Below are 18,802 nucleotides of genomic sequence, written 5' to 3'. Positions count from 1 at the left end.
GGCAGCGCAGCCGCTGTTTGCCGAGTGCGTGTGGAACCGTTTCATATTCCATCATATTACTCTGGCAGGCTCACGACATGCTCCTGAACGCTGTGGACATGGCTTCTGCTGAATTTAGTCTTAATTGTGCAGGTCTTTAACTTGACAGAGCAGCCTTCCTGAAGATCTTAGCAGTTCAAAACAACATTTTATAGAAGAATCTGTCATTGTTTTTGAGTTGCATGACTGATGTGGTTTCAGAGTAAGTTAGGACTTAATTTTCAGGCAGAATCACATGGCTTTTGAATTGTACTTATATGCAGGGATCACATTGCAAAAACCCTTCTAAAAAGAAAAAGGCAAATGTTTGTTAATTAATATAATAATAAAATAATTATATATAATATTTATTATTGATTAATTTTAAATTGATGCTTTATATAATTTATATAATATCACATTATAAGGAAAAAAATCTAATATAATATATTGATTATATAATACAATACATTAATATTATATTGAAAATAAATATATTAATTAATGGCTATTAATCAATCAATATAGAACCAGTAAATCATTCAAATAAATTAACATAAAAGTAAATATATTTATTAATTTTCATAATCTTTTTAGATTGGCTTATATTGGTATACAGTATATTGATTAGATTAATAAATGTAATTGATTTTACACACACACACACACACTTATTTTCTACATTTTTGCAAGCTTATTTAAAAAAAATTGTATTAACTTTTATTATGCTTTTTGGTGGTTTTTGGAGCTGGACAGATGTGGTCATGTTGTTTGGGTTTGGAAAGTAAGATAGTAAATAATGAGAGAACATGACTGATTTTTTTTGACTGAACAGTTGATGGTATAAACCTTCCCAGAGCTCAGGCTGAGCAGGAAACACTGAATGGCCAGAATCAAATGGTCCCGGTGGAGGTGAGGAGTGATGAATTACAGTAGCTTGTTAATACAGTGGCATTGTAAACGGTCACAGGGTTTTACACCGTGCCAAATATTAATAGTGATTTGGATGTCTGCTTCTTGATTTTATAGCAGTGAAAAGTGGCAAAGCGCCAGAATGTGCACGAACTTGGCTGACTGGTTGTTAGACAAATGAAGCAGTCAAATAAAAGAAAGCAGCTGCTGAGTTTAACGTGCAGACCGGCGTTCGTGAGAGGCGGCTGGGTGGCATCTGCTGGAAGTCTGTCACGGTTATAAAAGTGTTGAGGTGCCATGACGGTGCTCGTGGGTAGGAAAATACAGATGTGGTATTTGGGAACAACTCAAGAAGCCTCAAAGAAGATGAGAGAATTCTGTCACCTGTTATTAATTGACATTATGCAGTATTTATGTTTTATAAGTGGCATCTGGTACCATATTAGTGTCCACCTGATGTCCAGTGTTCAGTCAGTGAAGCCCTACTGTAAAACACTTTTTTGAGTGTGGTACTCGTCCACCGTGAGCGTTTCTGTCAGGTAGGAATGGACTCTTCTGAAGGTGCTGTGGTTTAGTCAAACATCACGTACTGTATCTTTGTAGAAGCTCATTCTTCATTGGCTCTCTAAAGGGCTCCAGTCGTCTCCAGGCCCCTCCTTTCCCTTTATAATCCCATTCCAGCATCCACAAAATGGGATTTGTCCAGATCAATTTTGTAATGCATTTTTCATTTTGAATTGTAATTAAGGTGGTCTTTCTTTTACCTCCCACTTATCACTGATACATATTCTATCACCTGCATGTATTAGCGGATCAAGGGTGAGTTCAGTGCTTGGCTAACTCTAATCTCTCAATGGGAAACTGGCTTATTGTTACTTTAATATCCATGGAAGTCAGCTCATGAAACCTTTTGTTTTGAAGTAGGGGTTATTCCTCCACTCAGGAACTAAAATCCCTAGCTTTAGCTTTTTTACAGCAGATTTAAGTTTATACAGTCATGGTCAGAGTTTTTGGCACCCTTGGTAAATATGACCATAGGTGCATCCAGGGGCTCGAACACATTCATCAACTTCTATAGAAGTAGTGAAAATAAAGTCTCCCAACAGTGATGCTCTCTCTCCCCTGTTAGCGCAGCAACTGAAGGTAGCATTTATACTAGTTTTGAGCTTACACATTTATATGGCAATGTGTAAATTGAACAGAATTAATCGGATAGCTGATCAGTAAAAATGTATGAAGTGACAAGTGCATGCATGGTTACAGAACCATTTCACTGCTTCATTAGTGAGGGTGCTCTGTGCATCACTAATAACCCCTTTATTCAAATTATGAATGGATTATATAGCCTAAGCCTAGAAAGTGTGCAAAGAGCGCCCCCTTTATAATCACTGACGAGCTGCCGCTCACTTCAGTTCATCTTGATCTCTCTACACTGCACATTTAATCTCTTATTTACCCCCGGTCTGTTCTTTGGAATAATGAGAAGATTTGCAAGCTTGCAGAATTCACCACTGAACAAAACTGGATTCTGACTGACCGATTGGGCGTTGTGACATCACCGATGTCTGTGAAAAGCCATCGTTCAACTACATTGCAAAAGCTACATTGTTCAACGCTGCAAAAACACTTTGAAAACAGAATTCTTTGACGCTGTCTGCAAACACATATGCACTGGAGGGATTGCCAGAGAAGAAGAGAAAAAGCGTTCTCCAAAATGATATTATCTTGCATAACCACGCCACAGCGGGCCTTACAAAAAAACTACCCATATAACCTTAGCTTGAATGACTGATGTACGTTCTACACATAGTCGTCTGGGTTTTGATTTGAAGATGTTGATAATTTTATTGTAATCCAAATTTTCTGTTAGTATAGATAACTGTTTTTATTATAAGCATTCAAAGGAGCTGCTAGCTTGAACATTACAATTTTATTTTATATCCATGCATCAGACAGGCTGGGCAAGCTGTCAATCTCACCCGTAGCTCCGCCCCTGCATGCAGCTATAGCATATAGTCATGCAGCTGACTTTCTCCAGTTTTAAACCTGATGCACCAGGTGTCAAAACAACTGCTCTGGCCACATGCCACAACTCTAATAATACCTACCATGAACTGATGCTTGGCATATACACATGTTGACATTACTTTTTATTTCATTTCTTTTTGGACACATGTGTAATCATTTTTCCAGACAGGATCAGTTTTTGAAACAAAGTTTGAGGTACATTGAGATCTTTGAAGTTAAAACTAAGGCTATATATTAAGTTCTAGTGTTTCTGTAGGCAGAGTTTTAAATTATGATGTGCACAAAGAAAAGGCTGTTTCAAAAGGTAGGCAGCATAACTTGAAAAGGTCTTTAAAAAAAAAAAAAGAAAATTATGCATAATTTTTTGACTACTGTATTTTACCCAATATCTGAGTATGCTGTTTTTACAGTTAGAGCATTGCATCATAATGTTATCAACTTGTTAATGCTAAATTCTAGATCAGTCATGAGGCGAAATCCCAGCGTGCTTAAAATGAGGAGTGTATTTCTGTGTGGTTGTTGCTGTATATGAAGAGAGTTATGAGAGAGGTTTTTTTTTTCAGTCATGTTGCCTATGTAGGCGGCTCACTGGGTTTAAGAACAGAGCTGCAGACTCAAACCACTTCCCTAATTGGACTTCCTGCATGTCAGAGAGATGTAGATGATAGTGTCGCCTGTGTGTGTGTGTGTGTGTGTGTGTGTTCACGATGGCCCTTTCCTGACCAGCATCAAGAGTGATTGTTCACCCCGCTGCTGCTGTTGTTCATTCGACTGTGTGACTGCATCTGTTTGAGTGACTGTGAAATGACCTTGTGCTTAAAGTCTGCAAAGTCAAAGCGAATCACAAAATTAACACAGACCAGTCAGCCAGCCAGAGGCATTCGGCCAAATGTAATTTCCTATCGCCTGTAGTTTTGCTAAACTTTACTCTGTGTCGTTTGTGACCTCTGCACCCGCTCTGAGATGATCAAGCATGTGGACTTCTGTGTGGTTGTCATTGTTTTCTGCAAGCCACCCACCTGCATGCTTCAAAGAGACCGGAAGATGAGGAGCGCTTGTGAAACAAACTGATCTGACAGTTTCTGTGTGAGTGACTGAGAGAGATAAGAACCCACAAACACTGACCTTTGACCTTTGAACCACATGTAAAAATTGCCTTATGTGCAAATTTGCCTACAGTTTTTACTTTGAGTGTTGATTATTATATGAAAAAAATAAACAATAGTTTGTGCTCTGCTGATAAAAGTAACCTTAAATATGATAATAATGTGCAAGTACAGTAATAGGGTTAGCTGAGGTAGATTTTACCCACCGTCTCCTCTGGAAGGACAACAAGCCTCGCTTTGGCCCGCTGTTTGTGCACAGTGAAAATGAAAGATGAAGTGCTATAGAGGGTTTGGTGTGCATCGCTTCAGATTAGAATTGAAAATGCATTTTATATATTTCATCCAGGTGAGTTGAAACTACATTTCATTTTCAGATCAGTGTGCATTGGATTTTACCGGTACTAAACAGGATGTAGAATTATAATGCTATAAAATACTTCTAGTACTGTAACATTTAAAAAACACTTTGTGTTAGGCCATAAACTTGTTGTCGTCATAATTTCAATAGATGATACTGATAATCAATATTTGAAATGCCATCTATAGAAATTCATATCATCTTTCATATTTAATAAATATATTTTATATAAAAGTTTTTTTTTTATAATGGTGGAAATGGTAATTATAATTACACCTGTGTTTATTGTTCAAAGAATTATATTATATTATATTTCATTATATTTTATTATATTTTATTATATAATATTATATTAAGTCATATTGTATTAAAATAAATTATATTAAATTAGATTAGATTATATTTACAGTCACTAATTACATTTTAAAGTTGTTTTTTATTATAATATAATGAATATTAACTTAATTGCGTACTGAATAATGTGTAATTATAATAATGCAATGTTTGTTTAATGTTACTTTTAATTATATTCTATTAATCATTATTCTATTATTAAAGTATTTAGTTTCAAATCACAATTTTCCAGTTTTGATGTCAATATTTATTTTTATAAAGCAATGAGAAAATGCATATTTTGATCAAGTGTGTTTTGAATTTTGACACGACTGAATTTAGTTTTGGTAGCACGCTTAGCCAGAAAATGTTTTGTCTTGTGTGTTTTGTCTCATGTATGACTAATGGAATTCTTTTCAGTTCTTTTTCATGAATTGAAAAGAAGCCACTATTGACTGTAGCTCATCCCTGCAGAGGAGCAGATGGGGCTGTACTGGTCATGTGTAGGTTTGGGGCGAGCGTGGACATGTTGAGGAATGACTCTATACTGCTGCTTTGCCTGTATGTTAGGAGTTGTTAACTAAATGAGGTAAATTCGGTTTGGATTGATCTGCTGTATGATGCTTTGATTCAAAGGCCTGCTGCTGTTTACTGAAGTAAGAAGCATTACCGTGTTTGATGTTCAAGCTTGTAAGTCACTCTTCAGTGTGTGTTTGTGCTGTGGTACTTCTGATGAATCAGAGTCTACACGCTGCTCTGTGGAAAGTGTGTTCCAGCTGTGTTTTTCTGTTGAGATTTCGCTGAGCTGTCCATTTACATATAATCTTCTATTGAGCAAAAGAAGTAAATATGTACAATTTTATATCCTCGCTTGATCCCATTGAAGAAAAAAAAAGGAAAATAATGTCACAATGCAAAAGAAGAATTTTCATTTTGTTTATGCAAAATAAGCAGTCCTCTCTTTTTAGAGCACTGTTGATGTAAGTAAACATTAGTCGAGACAGCATTGGGCTGCGTGAGACTGTGACTGTTTCTGTCCATGTGTCAAGAGGAAGTTCAGTCTCAGGCGCTGTTTTGCTAGTAAACAGATGTGCCTACAGCATCTGGCGGATACTTTATCAGTGTAGTATACCCTGTGTTTCGCTCTCATGACATTGTGTGTGTGTTTTAGAAGTTGCTTTGGTTTAAAGGTCATGTAGAATAAAAGAAAAAGCATTCAGGCAGGTCTGAAATCGACCGGATTGATCTTAAACAAACATTGAAGATATTGAAATTCTAGCCTGGTGTGACCTCTAGCTCTCAGATATCTGTATTCATAGTCTCAAAGTTCGGCGCTGTTGAAGCGACTGGATTTAAGCGATATAAATTTGTCATGATTCAGTTTCAGTGGTGTACGTAGCCAGACTTTTGATCATCAGACTGAATGAGCAGCTTATTCTGGTTAAGACCCGCCTACTTAGAATGAGGACATAGTTTGATTGACACATGAAGTGGCCAATCACTGTATGTTTTGTTTTACGTGTAGCTTTGTCTCTGTTGGTCTTCAGTTGAGATTCTTTGATTTCCTCAAGGATGACCAATCAATCCAGTAATACAGTTTTGTGTAGTTTTTATTAGTCACTGTTATTAAATTTTTAATATTCACCTTATTTTTAGATCATTAGTTCTCACATGATCTGTAAACACTGCAGCTGTCCTAAAACAGAAGAGCCGTTTCATTGAACACAGATCGTCATTTCAAGGTCATCACGATTCGAGCAAAAAGTGGTGATGTGCGAGTGGTTAAGTTGTTTACTCTGTAATTAATCCATTTTCAGTGGTTTGACACACTTAGACTATCGACAGGGTAATTGTTTTATAATATACCTAGACTATATGTACTACTCTTTATGCTATATAACCTTTTAGTAAAGTACAGTAAAATCGTTAATGCTGCCGTGTGAGAGTTTCTAATACAATGGCAAGTTTTCTCTTCTGACCATCACAATCATGCTTTGGGAGCAAATGGAAAAAATATATTTTTTGTAGTTTCTGTTAATAAATTTGCCAAACTGTGGCGACTCGACTGGATCGGAGACCCCCGAAAATGTGAAAAGAGTCCATTTGGTAAAATTATAAACAGCCCTTAAATTTGTCTTTTATATGGCATTTAAAATATTTTTTCTTTGGCTTTAATTCCATAATATCAGTTATGTTATGATACTGTATAGATTTCTGAGGAGCCACGTTCTTATTTTTCAAAGAAACCGTGGCACTGGAGCGTGTTTGTGGATTAGCTGTAAGCCTGTAAAACTGTAATTCCTCCAACTGCAGAGCAAACACATGCAAATATCAGACTATAAGGACCACACACACACACACACACACACACACACAATCAGCGTCTGTCTGGGTATTAATTCAAGTAGCTGTTGAGTCACTGTTTAACCCCATGTGAGGTGTGTCTGTTTTCTGTCACCTACTTTTGTTGTCGCTCTCTCTCTCGCTCTCTCTTTTTCTGTTCCTTCCTTAATCTCGGCGTATTACACGCCTCCCCAGTCTTACTCCCTCCCCCTTTCTCTCTCTCTCTGTCTCAGTGTCTCTGGCGTGGGCTCAGATCTGCAGTGTCTTGTTCAGTCGTTCAGTCGGGTCGTGTGGCTGCTCTGTGTGCTCGCTGCATGCACGTGTGTTTGCTTGCCCCGGCTGGTATGCATAGACGGGAAGGAGGCTGCAAATGTATCCTTAGGAGGAGATGCGGTCTCGTGCAGCTGCCCTGTGAGGCAGTTCTGCCCCGCGACGGCTCTGCTAGGACACTTCATCTGTGGACCTCCGAGAGCGAGCGCTACTCTTAACAAGTGAGTCTGCTTTCAGGATGGCAGCATGCATTCACCGTTTGAATGCGTCTGTGCAGGTGCGGATCATCTTAAGGGTTCTGCGCTTTGTCACCCAAAGCCAAATGACCCGAATGCACAGGTGGGATGGACTGGACTGACATTTGGAGTGTGAGATGTGTCGTCTTTGAAGAGCCAGATATTTGTTTTGTTGTAATTTGGAGAAAAAATGCTACCCAGACGTGGCAAACTCTCCATTTGGGGAGATTATCGAATGATTTATGAATAAGGTGCATGATATTTTTTGAGTCTTGGCATGCAGAAAGTTTCTTTGAGGTAGTCTGGAGGCAGAATTAGGTTTATACAAACAGCAAACGTTTGCGGCATGCTTTCATTTAGGTAGCAAGGTGTGTGTGTGTCATGTTTTGATCATGCACACTTCCTCCGGTGACGAAGGTATGATCAGAGGTTTGTGTTTAGCCTCACACACACACAGAGAGAGAGAGTGAGCAGCTCATTATTAATGTCAGGAAACTTCACTTTTATCTTTCCTCTTTCTCTCATTTCATTTGCAAAACAGAACAATGTTGATATTCCTCAGACATTCTGGCGAGCGTTTGTTCAGAATTAAACTACTGGATTTAATTCTGTTTGAACTGTTTAATGCACTCCTTTCAAAGCGCTCTTTTTGTTTTGTCTGTTATACTAGTGTTGGTTGTGTATATACTGTATATACATCACACCAATATGAATGTTAATTTTATTATATATAATTTTATTTGTTTTCCTGCTTTGTCCTGCTCCTCCTGGCCATAAACTATAAAGCTGTTGGTGAAAAAGAGGGTCTGCGTCTCTACCTTTTCTGTTTGTTTGTTTGTTGTTTGTGTCCATGCACATTTATTGCTTATGTTTATGTATGTTTGTAACAGGTGTGTGTGTGTGTGTGTGTTTTGGCTTTGCTATGTTGCAATGCACCTGAGAAGCTGCTCTATTAGTGTGAAAGCGCTGAGGAAGGAAGTGTTCGTGTAGAAGAGGTCAATGTAGAGGATGCCCTTTAAAAGCAGAAAAATTCCTCCGACAGCAGTTAGAAAAGTACACAAGATAACAATTCTCTAACATTTGACTCATCTTGAGACTGAGACTATTTCTGCGGTGATGTCTGGGTCTTCATGAGTTGTCTCAGAGCTTCAGCACGGAAAGAAAGAAAGAAAGATAAAGATAGTACAGCAAAACAAAAACCCTGATGCTGCAAGTGGTTTTTTATCAAGATCTCACACCGTTGTGAGCGTATCTGTTTAACAGTGCTCTAGAAAGAAGAAAAATGAAAGTATTTCTAGAGTGAAGTACAACAGGAGTAAAGGCCTTCTGGGTAAAAGGCTGTTTTGAGTTTTGTTATTTGCTTCAATAACTCTATAAACAGAAACTAAAACGACTTTCCTGAATGCCTACGCAGATAAAGCCATATCAATAAAACAGATGCTTTCTGAAGGTCTGAAGGCCTTTTGCCTTAAGTCTGAGGTCATATTTACTTGGTTTTGTAAGTAGTCAAACTTCATTCACTCCTCTATTTTACTGTATTGCTCCTTCAGTATTCAATATACATTTGGTTTTTTTTTTTTTTTTTTTTTTAATGATCCAATTGACTAACGGTAGTCAGGTGATCTAAAAGGGACGGCTTGAACAGTTGCAACCAGTGCAAGTTTAATATATAGAGATATGTATATGTGTAGATAACTAGTCTCAGTGGTTGCATTAGTTTATCCTTTATCTGTTTCTCTCTGAAACCGATTCTGCTGCATGGACAGTGTTTTTTCAGAGTTGCATGACTGATCTTTTCCTCGCACTTAGCACTTGTTCATCGAGTTTTGTGGAGTAATGATGCTTGAGATTTTTCTTCCTCAGGCACTGCAATCTTTACAAAAAGACAAAGACAAAAAGTATCTGTAAACTATATGTTGTGTGATTATATATAGTAGTGTACTTCTGAAGTGTATTAGGAGGATTTAGCTATTATCTCGACACAAGTTCTAAGTCTTTGTCAATACAACAATAAATCACTACTTGCTCTGTTTTACCCTCCTGTGTAGTGGCTTGTGACCTTCTTATTTAGCTGAATTGAAGCGATGATGATGCTAATGAATAAACACTTGTTGGGTGATGAGCACATTCTCCTTTGTTTCCTCTTCAGAGCAACTTCTTGGGAAGTAGCAGTTTCTCCGTGGCTGATCTCCTCCAGTCCAAGGACCAGCAGCTTTCTCTCAGCTTGAGGTGAGTTGGACTGTGGGATGTGAGTTTCAGCATTAATTGAGGCTGTGCTGTCGCTTTATGGTGGTTGCTGGGTTCTGTGCACATGTGATGAGCTCTCTGGAGGTGGATGATGTCAGGCGTCCACAGCTGATCAAACAGGACTGAGACCAGCAGAAGACAGGCCATCTGCTCCTTTATTTGGCACATATTTAGGTGCCGCACAGCTCGATCGGACTGTCCAATGAATGCACAGCTTGTGTTTTCGTTGTATGGTAGAGCTAGGGTGCCTTGATGGTTTAAAGCACCTTAGATGTGTTATTTACACATCGAGGAATGTGTCAAGACATGTCCCATACTGGTACATTTGAGTTGCCTTTCTGGTGCAGAGAACCACTGTGCTTTTAAATGTGCTTCGTCCAATGAATTTCAAGTTTTTTTTTTATATGAATGCCCATATCGGCCACTTTACAAAAATAGACATTTAACACATTTTCCAACAAAACAAGTACATTAATACAGTAATATAAAAGACTAGTAAGTGATAGCATGAATTCCTATTGTATGCTAGTTTAAATAGTTTTTAGTTTGTTAGGTGCTGGATAAGTGTGGAAATAAGAAAGCTGGGTAATGTGAAGAAAGAGTCAGGTAGAGGACGTTTAGTAGTCATAGTAGTAGTATATATCTGGCAACCTAAAAGCTGTGATTCATTAGCAAAGATAAAAGGATAAAGGATCACAGTTGTGCTCCTCCCAGTAGGGTCGCTCCTTTAAATGCACTGTTAATTGGTTATTAAATATCAATATGTTATTCTAAATTAGTGCAGACTGTGTATGCAGGACACATTCATATCCGTAATCATCTGCATCATGCCATCAGAGCCTTGAGAGAGACCTGAAAACCGACCGTTTCGTTGCCTTTTTATTGTTCACTAAATGAGTCCGAATTCAATCATCTGCTTCAGTGCAGATGTTTTTCCTGTGTACACGGGATGCGTCCTGGATCTGCTCCAAAACCTAGTGGGCTGTCTACATAGACAGCATTTACCAAACGGCTGTCTTCTAGGATAGCTTGTTTTGGCAAAATTGGAGTGCTGTTTGCCGGGTTGCTGCCTATGAAGTGTCCTCATAAGTGTCCTTGACAGTTAACATTAAGAAAGCTTGCTGTGTTTCGAGGCCGAGCTGGTGTGTGTTTAGTCATGATTGATAGTATTGTGACTGTGAGTGACAGACGGAGGGATTCCCGGCACACTGCAGCACAGATTACTACATTAGGATCAATATAGTGTTGTTTCTCTTTATTCTTCATATTGCTCATGTTACGGTGTAGACACTGGCCCTTGCTTCTTGTTTGTTTCGCTGTCAGTGGCTGGTTGTTTTCTCTCTGTCATTCTCTCTCTCTCTCTCTTGAAACTCAGACTAGCGTTTCTCTTTGGTGAAGAGCGGCAGCAGTACAAAAGGACCATCTCTTCTGTAGTGCAGCAAGGCGTACAGTACACGGGGTCCAAAAGTCTGGAAAGCTATTTTTGTCCATATTGTACATTGGATCGAAAAATGGTGAATTTCAGATTGTTTTAATATTTGGTTTGTGTCTCTTCACAAGTTTGTGTTGCTTCAGCATTACATAAGATGTTTCATAGAGCATCTTGAGCTTCGCTGGAAGACAGTATGAATGTCCGTACACTGTAAGAAATTTCCAATTACTGTATTTCATCTTAAAAACTTAAGTGCAGTTGCTGCCTTAAATTTGAATTATAATCAAATTGGCTTTACAAGTTATTTCAACTTAAATTATATTAAAATAACTTACAAAATCAATCTTAATCAAAAATCAAAATGAGAATTTGAGATTGGTCAATGGAAAAACACGAAAACAAGTCACGACTCTCATTCTCTTGAGAGTGACCTAGAAATAGTGTAGAATATTAATTTTCTTTTTCTTTTATGATTTTTTTATGATTCTCCAAAAATCAAAAGCTTTGTTTCTTTTTAATACTGCAACAAGTCGTGCATGTTTTAATGTGGTCAGACTTTATATATTGTATTAGTTTATGGTGTTTTCCAAAAGCATTAGATGCACATTTTCTTTTTCAGGCATTTTATCAAATCATTAATGCATGTGATATTTGTGATTAAATTCTACATATCTTTTTGTACTTCTACAGCGAATAATTTATTATTAGAATTTATAATTTATTAATTTTTAGATTTGTTTTATATTTTTATATTAAACTTTTTATATTTATATTTTAATATTTTGTAAGCTTTTTCAGTGCATACATGCAAGTTAGATTTATTTTAGGATTTATTATGTATTAGTTTTTGAAATTGCATCATTCGCATTGCTTTATGTGGCGTGTAGTTCATTCACTCATAAAAGATTTAAAGTACACAGTCTTTTATCTTTGTGTAATGTTTGCGATTCCTCTGAGCTTTTGTTTGGATCATTTTCTGAAATGCTTTTGCAATGTACTTCATGGGAAAAATACTTTCAATATGTTTCTGCTGAACAAGTCGCCTGCACTGTTGATCTCTTCAGTGGTTTGTAATCAGCTCTGTTTTGGTAAATACAGTATAGGGTGAAGAAGCTTTTCAGTTTTTCACTGTGGTTTCAGTTGTTTTTGTTGTGCATATAATAGAAATGCAGTGCATGTGTTGTGTGTGTCTGTGACGCTGCTGTTCGACCCGGCCGAGGCCTTTCACACACTTGTCAGCTCTGCTGCGCTGTGTTTCAGGAAGTCTTGTCTTTCCTCTCTTCATCCCCTCGCAGGTCACCTTTTCATTTCTGGCTTATCTCTTCCTCTCTCTATATCATGCCACATTCAGTTATTTATAGATCCTTATCCAAGCAGTCTCAGATGCCTGGAGTGTAGGGCAATAAACCGCAGCCTGCACTGGAGATCTTCTATGGTCGGTGTATTGATTGGGAGGGAGTTTATGGGTTGAGATGTGCCGTACCCATGGCAAATCAAATCGAAATCTTTCCTAATGAAAGCTTCATCATATGTGAGGCCAGGGTGTAAAATTACAGATCTTTTTTTTTTCTGTACCTGGCAACGCCATCTGTTTTATTATAATTATTTGCATTATTTTGTAGTAGTATTGCAGTGGTATTGTAGTTCTGTGTTCTTGGCACTTTTCTGACAATCCAAGTAAAATTTTTGACTCACCTGCCAAAAAATTTCACCATCCATTAATATTTATGTGTATAAAACACAATTTCACATGGGCAGTTATATGTATGTGACCCTGGGCCACAAAACCAGTCTTAAGTGTCAATTTTTTGAAATTGAGATTTATACAAAATAATAATAAATAAGATTTCCATTGATGTTTGGTTTAATAGGATTTGACAATATTTGGCTGAGAACTATTTGAAAATCTGGAATCTGAGGGTGCAAAAAATTCTAAATACTGAGAAAAATCACCTTTGAATTTGTCCAAATGAATTCTTAGCAATTCATATTACTAATCCAAAAATAAGCTTTCATATATTTATTCTAGGAAATGTACAAAATATCTTCATGGAACAAGATCTTTACTTAATATCCTAATGATTTTTGGTATAAAAGAAAAGTCAATCATTTTGACTCATACAATGTATTTTTGGCTATTGCTACAAATATTCCCAAGCGATTTAAGACTGCTTTTGTGCTCCAGGGTCACACACACACACACACACACAATTGGCAGCATAAATGTAGATTCAGAAAAAATGCGATATTTCATATGTGTGGATGATTTTTCAAAAGATTTATCTTTTAGGAATAACTTTTTTTTTCTTTTTTTTTTTTTTTTATGAAGAAAATAAATGACTGAGTGCAACTTTAATTCTGGACCCTGTGTGGGTTTGATTCAAAGTACATGGAGGACTTTCCGATGAGAAAGCCTTCTGGTGCACAAGCAGTGGTTTTCACATGCATGAACTCACCGAATGATTTTGCTACATGTTAGTAATGTTTTTATTGACCAGCCCAGTGATGGACGATCGTATCCCATGATGCCTCACATAACCCTGTCCCTTTCATTCTAAACTGTTGAGATAAATGAGTAGCGTTAACCCTCATCTTAGTAGCACTTAACTGAGCATTAGCTGTTAAATATTAAAAAAGTGTTTCGAAGCATCTGGGGACTCATTTATCAAATACACGCATGATCAGATTGAACAGAGAGACCAGAATAATTTAATACGGTCGTATTTCAATTACAAGTCACATAAACAGTTTGTTTTGAGGACCTGCTGTAAGTGAATCTTCACCATCTTGATCACCAGAAGATCACCACCAGCTTGAAGATGTCTGGCGCGAGGGGAAGAGAGATTCATTTACAGGCCTTGAATGAGACGAACATAAATCAGTATACAACTCGAGTTTAGAAGGGTGACCGGCCTACATTTCCTGATTCATCCTTTAGCCTCTCGTCTGCTGTTGATGAAATGTAAATGAATGATTTGATTAAATTAGCCTGCTAAAATGCAGCGCAGTAAATGCCAAGAGCAAAAAAAAACACAGCAGAGCAAGAGAGCGTTGATGTCTTAGTTTGTTCTGGATTTATTAGCATGTTCCACTAGCTGAACCTCAGTTTGGAGTTAATGCAGTAACATACAGATGTTTTAGAAATTCTTTGTAGGGATATCAGATTGAATTAGTTACAATTTAGACATCTAGTCATTGCATTCATTAATATAATATAAAAATTATAATTAAATACAGATTCATAATTAGTAGTATATATAATATTCAATAATAAATGATAATTAATTATACATCCACCACTCTCTTGAATCTTAGCAGACAGATTATTTATTTTTTTATAATGACTATAACATACTTTTTTGTTGCACCCTGTCAGGATTCAAATATGGATAATATTAAAATCAATGAAAAATAATAGATTCATAATAAATGCTGTTTTAAAAAATGAATAAATGCTGTGAAAAAGTTTAGTTTTTTTGGTAGTTCATAGAGCCAGTAAGATGAAAATTCTAAGCTTCCTATCACTGTTTATAAGTCCTGTACATTAGGTTTAAATCCATCCAAGGTTAAAAAACATTGTCATTTTGTCAAAATATCATTTTAAAATTACCTCAATTCTCAGAGATCCCCAAACAGTTCGCGCGAAGCTCTTCAAAAGATTCAGTTTCCTTAAACCCCACCTTTCGGTAGCATACTTTGTTCTGATTGGTCAACTAACATAGTCAGTTTTGATTGGTTGTTCCGCACACACCTCCACGGTAAACTATGCGTTAGCATCTGTTTGGGGTGAATTATGTCTTATTCCTCTCATCGCGAATCAAACAGTAAAATAAAAAACTTGAACAGTCTCGTTGCTTTTTCTTCTGTGTGTGTGTATTCAAGCCGCGCGCTTCAGTTTGAATCTGAATAGCGCGTTCAGCGCGGGGGCGTGGTCACATTGGATATAACGAAGGGAGACATCTTGAAAAACAGACATCTTGTTGTTTTCATATGGATTACTTTATCACAGAATATCTGTTTTCAGCAGCACTTGTTTAGTTTTAAAGTAGACATGTCAAGCTTTCTATAGATATCTCTCTCATGTCTCATCGTTGAGTATTCACGGAGTTACACTTCATTTTAATGACGTGTTTGTATATGACGATCAGCGCAGACAAAGGCTGCAGACAGCACACATACTGATAAGACGCTCGGGAGAAAACAGACACATAACTTCATAATCATACTTCGCGTTGTGATTCGGAGATGCTCGTTGTTTTAAATAAAGGTCAGAGTTCCGTTTCTCCCAAGACGGTAGGCGGAGATTATTATGCAAAGTGCTCCTTGTGACGTACATAGAGATGGGCAAAAGATTTGAAATCTATAACGACTCGTTTCAGCGATTCAGAGTCGACTCCTTACTTTAGAAGCCAATAACTTTATAAATCGTGTATTTTTTGGTTTAATTACTTTGCACATTGTTTACACTGATGGACAGCTACATCATACACTGTAATACAGGTCATTTTTGATTTCCCATCTGTGTGGCTCTTTAACTAATACATCATCTCACACATCAGCTACTGTAGCATACCACACATCTACACTTTTACACCCAAACACATTCACTCGGTGTTATTTCTATTCCTCTGTCTCTCTTCCACCCTCTATAACCTCCCTCTTTCCGAAGACTGTAAAACGGGTGTAAACAAGACGCTGTGCCTGTTATAACTTCATTGCTTTGCCAACACTGGCCAGAATTAGACTATAACTTGGTGAATTTTAAGCCCACGTAAAACCCATCATGGTTTAGTGTTTATCTGGTGGTCTTCGTTTAAAGACTGGCTCTTTAAAAATAAACCCCCTATGAACTTGTGCCAAAGTGCTTTAGATGCACTGCCTCTGATGCCGACAACAAAAGAACCCAGAAGTGTTTTCTCATCTTGAAAAGTTTATAAGCCTATTTATTTTGCTATGATTATATAGTTATTTTATTATTTGTCTTTGACATGTTTTTTTTCTCCTTTGCTGTTCAGGGCCTTATCAAAACAGACATGAGACCCATTTTTAGGTTGCAAGTCACCAGTTGGGAAACATTAGACGCACAAACCAATGAATTAGTTGAAATGCTGCATGTTATTGGACTTATGTTTGGTTCCAGATAATGTGTTGTTTCAGTCCTCATAGATACTAAATTATGTGAAATGAAGCTTGAAAAGTGTCTTTCTCCATTAACATTTTTAAAATGAAGATCATTTCCTTTGGTTTTGTCTATGAAGTGTTTTGATGCATACATCCTCGTCTTTATTTGTTTGCTGTCTTATGTGCTTTCAAGGCAGCACTGTATTCATATGTGTCAAACAGTCCGGTCCACACCCAGTAATAAACTTCTGCAATTAATTCACCACTTTTGGTTTTGCTTGGGTTGTTGCATCATTTCAGATGGGTTTTTTTTTTTAAAAACATTGTACTTTAAAAGAAATCTAAAATGTGAATTTAAATCTAATAGAATATTCAGTTAACATGATGGAACTACGGTGATGATGTCACTGTGACATTTGAATTCTTAACTGAATTACTGATTGTCTTTTTTGCGTTAATTTGTGTACTGAATTGTGATCAGTCTTTTTCTGTTTAATATCTGCAAAGTCACTCACATTGTGTTGAGTCTCATGCACAGTGTTATGACCGTGTCAAACCAGCTTTGATGCAGCATTTGGTTTAGGCCTGAAACCTGAATTTATTGGTAACACTTTACACTAAGGTTTCATCTGTTAAAGGAAAAGTTCACCCAAAAATGACATTTTGTTAGAAATGTATTCCCCCTAAGCCCGTTGTTTCTTCATCAGGACAGATTTGAAGAAATTTAGCATTAGATCACTTGCTCACCAATGGATCCACTACGGTGAATGGGTGCCGTCAGAATGAGATTCAAAGCAGCGTTTCCGGCTAATATATGAGTCCATAATCCATAATCTTGCTTCTTATAGTGAAAAAGTTATCTCGTCTGAATCAAAAGAGAAATATAAATAGATTAAACAACATTTAGTGCAAACAGTGCAAACAGTTCCAAATAAATATGTAGGTGAATTTTGATGAGAGGGGATGGAGGAAGTGTTATTAAGGATTATGGATTTGTATTTCAGCCAAAAGCATCAGGTTAAAGTTCAAATGTCTTGACTGATTTGTTTCTTACAAACACACCAATTTTCATTTCACAATACTTGTGGATTATTGTGATGTTTTTATCAGATGTTTGGACTCTCATTCTGACGGCACCCATTCACTACAGAGGATGCTACATACTAAATACTCCATATACTAAGAAATAATCTGAGAACGACTTTGCCTCGGCTTCTGCTAGTCTGCCTATCACAACACTGCAGCATCTCTCTCTCTCTCTCTCACACACACACACACACACACACACACACACACACACACACTTAAGGCCAGGCTTATTGCCACGGTGATGGAAAAGCCATCAAGTATCTGATCCAGTGAAATACAGAGCCTAGCAGAAAAAGGGATCTGTGCGGCTGTGCTGGAGAAATACTGACACATCACACTTTACACAGACCTCTGATGCTGCAGTCTGCGCGCGTGCGTGTGTGTGTGTTTGGGTGTGTTATAGTATGAGTTTCTCATCTCCCTCCCTAGTTTATCTGCTGCTAGTGACCATATGTTACACACTGCAAGCACACAAGCGTTTGCTCCGTGAGTAATATCCATGCTTGCTCTGGTTGGGTTTATTTTGGCAGGTATTTTTATGCACTCCTTCAGCCCAAAGCAGAAGTTCTTGAGTGTTGTGGTGTGTTATCTGACACTTGCATATGTTACTGGATGGTTTGGTTTTCCTGCTTGACTTGACCTCGGTGTCATCTAGTGCTGGTTTGCATGCTGCATGCAGTGGGATGGAACTATCTAGAAATGCATTCACATCTGGAGCTCAGCTTGAGATTCACATGCTTTCTGGATCATGACACTCATCTTGTTCTAGCTGTGGCTGTAAAAACACTCATGTTGAGTTTTTTAAAGACTAAGAAGGCAGTAGGGTTGTGTCGACGGACAGTAGTATTGTGTATCAACCATAGTCAGAGAAAATTGCCTGTGGCTTATGCCTTTGACCATAGCAAGACTATTATTATTATTATTGGTAGTACTAGGCCTATTGTTATCAGCTAGTATATTATTATCCAATTAATATCAGGGCTTTCATATTTCCATGATGTTTCTTTTTCTATATTTTGACAGTGTAGTGCAGTCAGTGATGTTTTTTGATCATGTATATGTTCTTTGCTCATTTTCTGTAGCTGCTGTTTGAATAACTGAGGAAACGTAAGCGTTAGAATTAGTAATGTACAATGTTTCTATTAAGTTGTCATGTTAAATAAAAAAAATAGGCAGCATTTAAAGTCATTATAGGCACACTCCTGATGCTGAAATACTGTATAGGCCGCATTATTATTTTGCATAAATTTTGCGTTATTACTTTTATTTCAATAAATACTGAAGTAGTATTCTTTGTATCTTTTGCGGA

The 18,802-nt window shown here is 37.2% G+C and overlaps 1 protein-coding gene across 3 annotated transcripts in view; it reads left to right on the top strand.

The window, feature by feature from the left end:
- Positions 1-18,802, top strand: part of inpp4b (inositol polyphosphate-4-phosphatase type II B) — a 116,143-nt gene that overhangs the window by 22,831 nt on the left and 74,510 nt on the right. For 2 of the 3 annotated variants that reach the window (XM_052606922.1, XM_052606911.1), the window contains one exon: positions 9,754-9,833. In XM_052606922.1, the coding sequence (XP_052462882.1) occupies positions 9,754-9,833 (80 nt within the window). Of the gene's footprint in view, positions 1-7,343; positions 7,590-9,753; positions 9,834-18,802 lie in introns of those variants that run through there. The other variant, XM_052606931.1, reaches the window with a different exon arrangement.

The sequence above is a fragment of the Carassius gibelio genome, chromosome A1 (assembly GCF_023724105.1).
Source record: "Carassius gibelio isolate Cgi1373 ecotype wild population from Czech Republic chromosome A1, carGib1.2-hapl.c, whole genome shotgun sequence".
NCBI classification, from domain to species: Eukaryota; Metazoa; Chordata; class Actinopteri; order Cypriniformes; family Cyprinidae; genus Carassius; species Carassius gibelio.
Note: the sequence above shows the minus strand (reverse complement) of the source record. Positions and strands in the feature narration are given on the sequence as shown.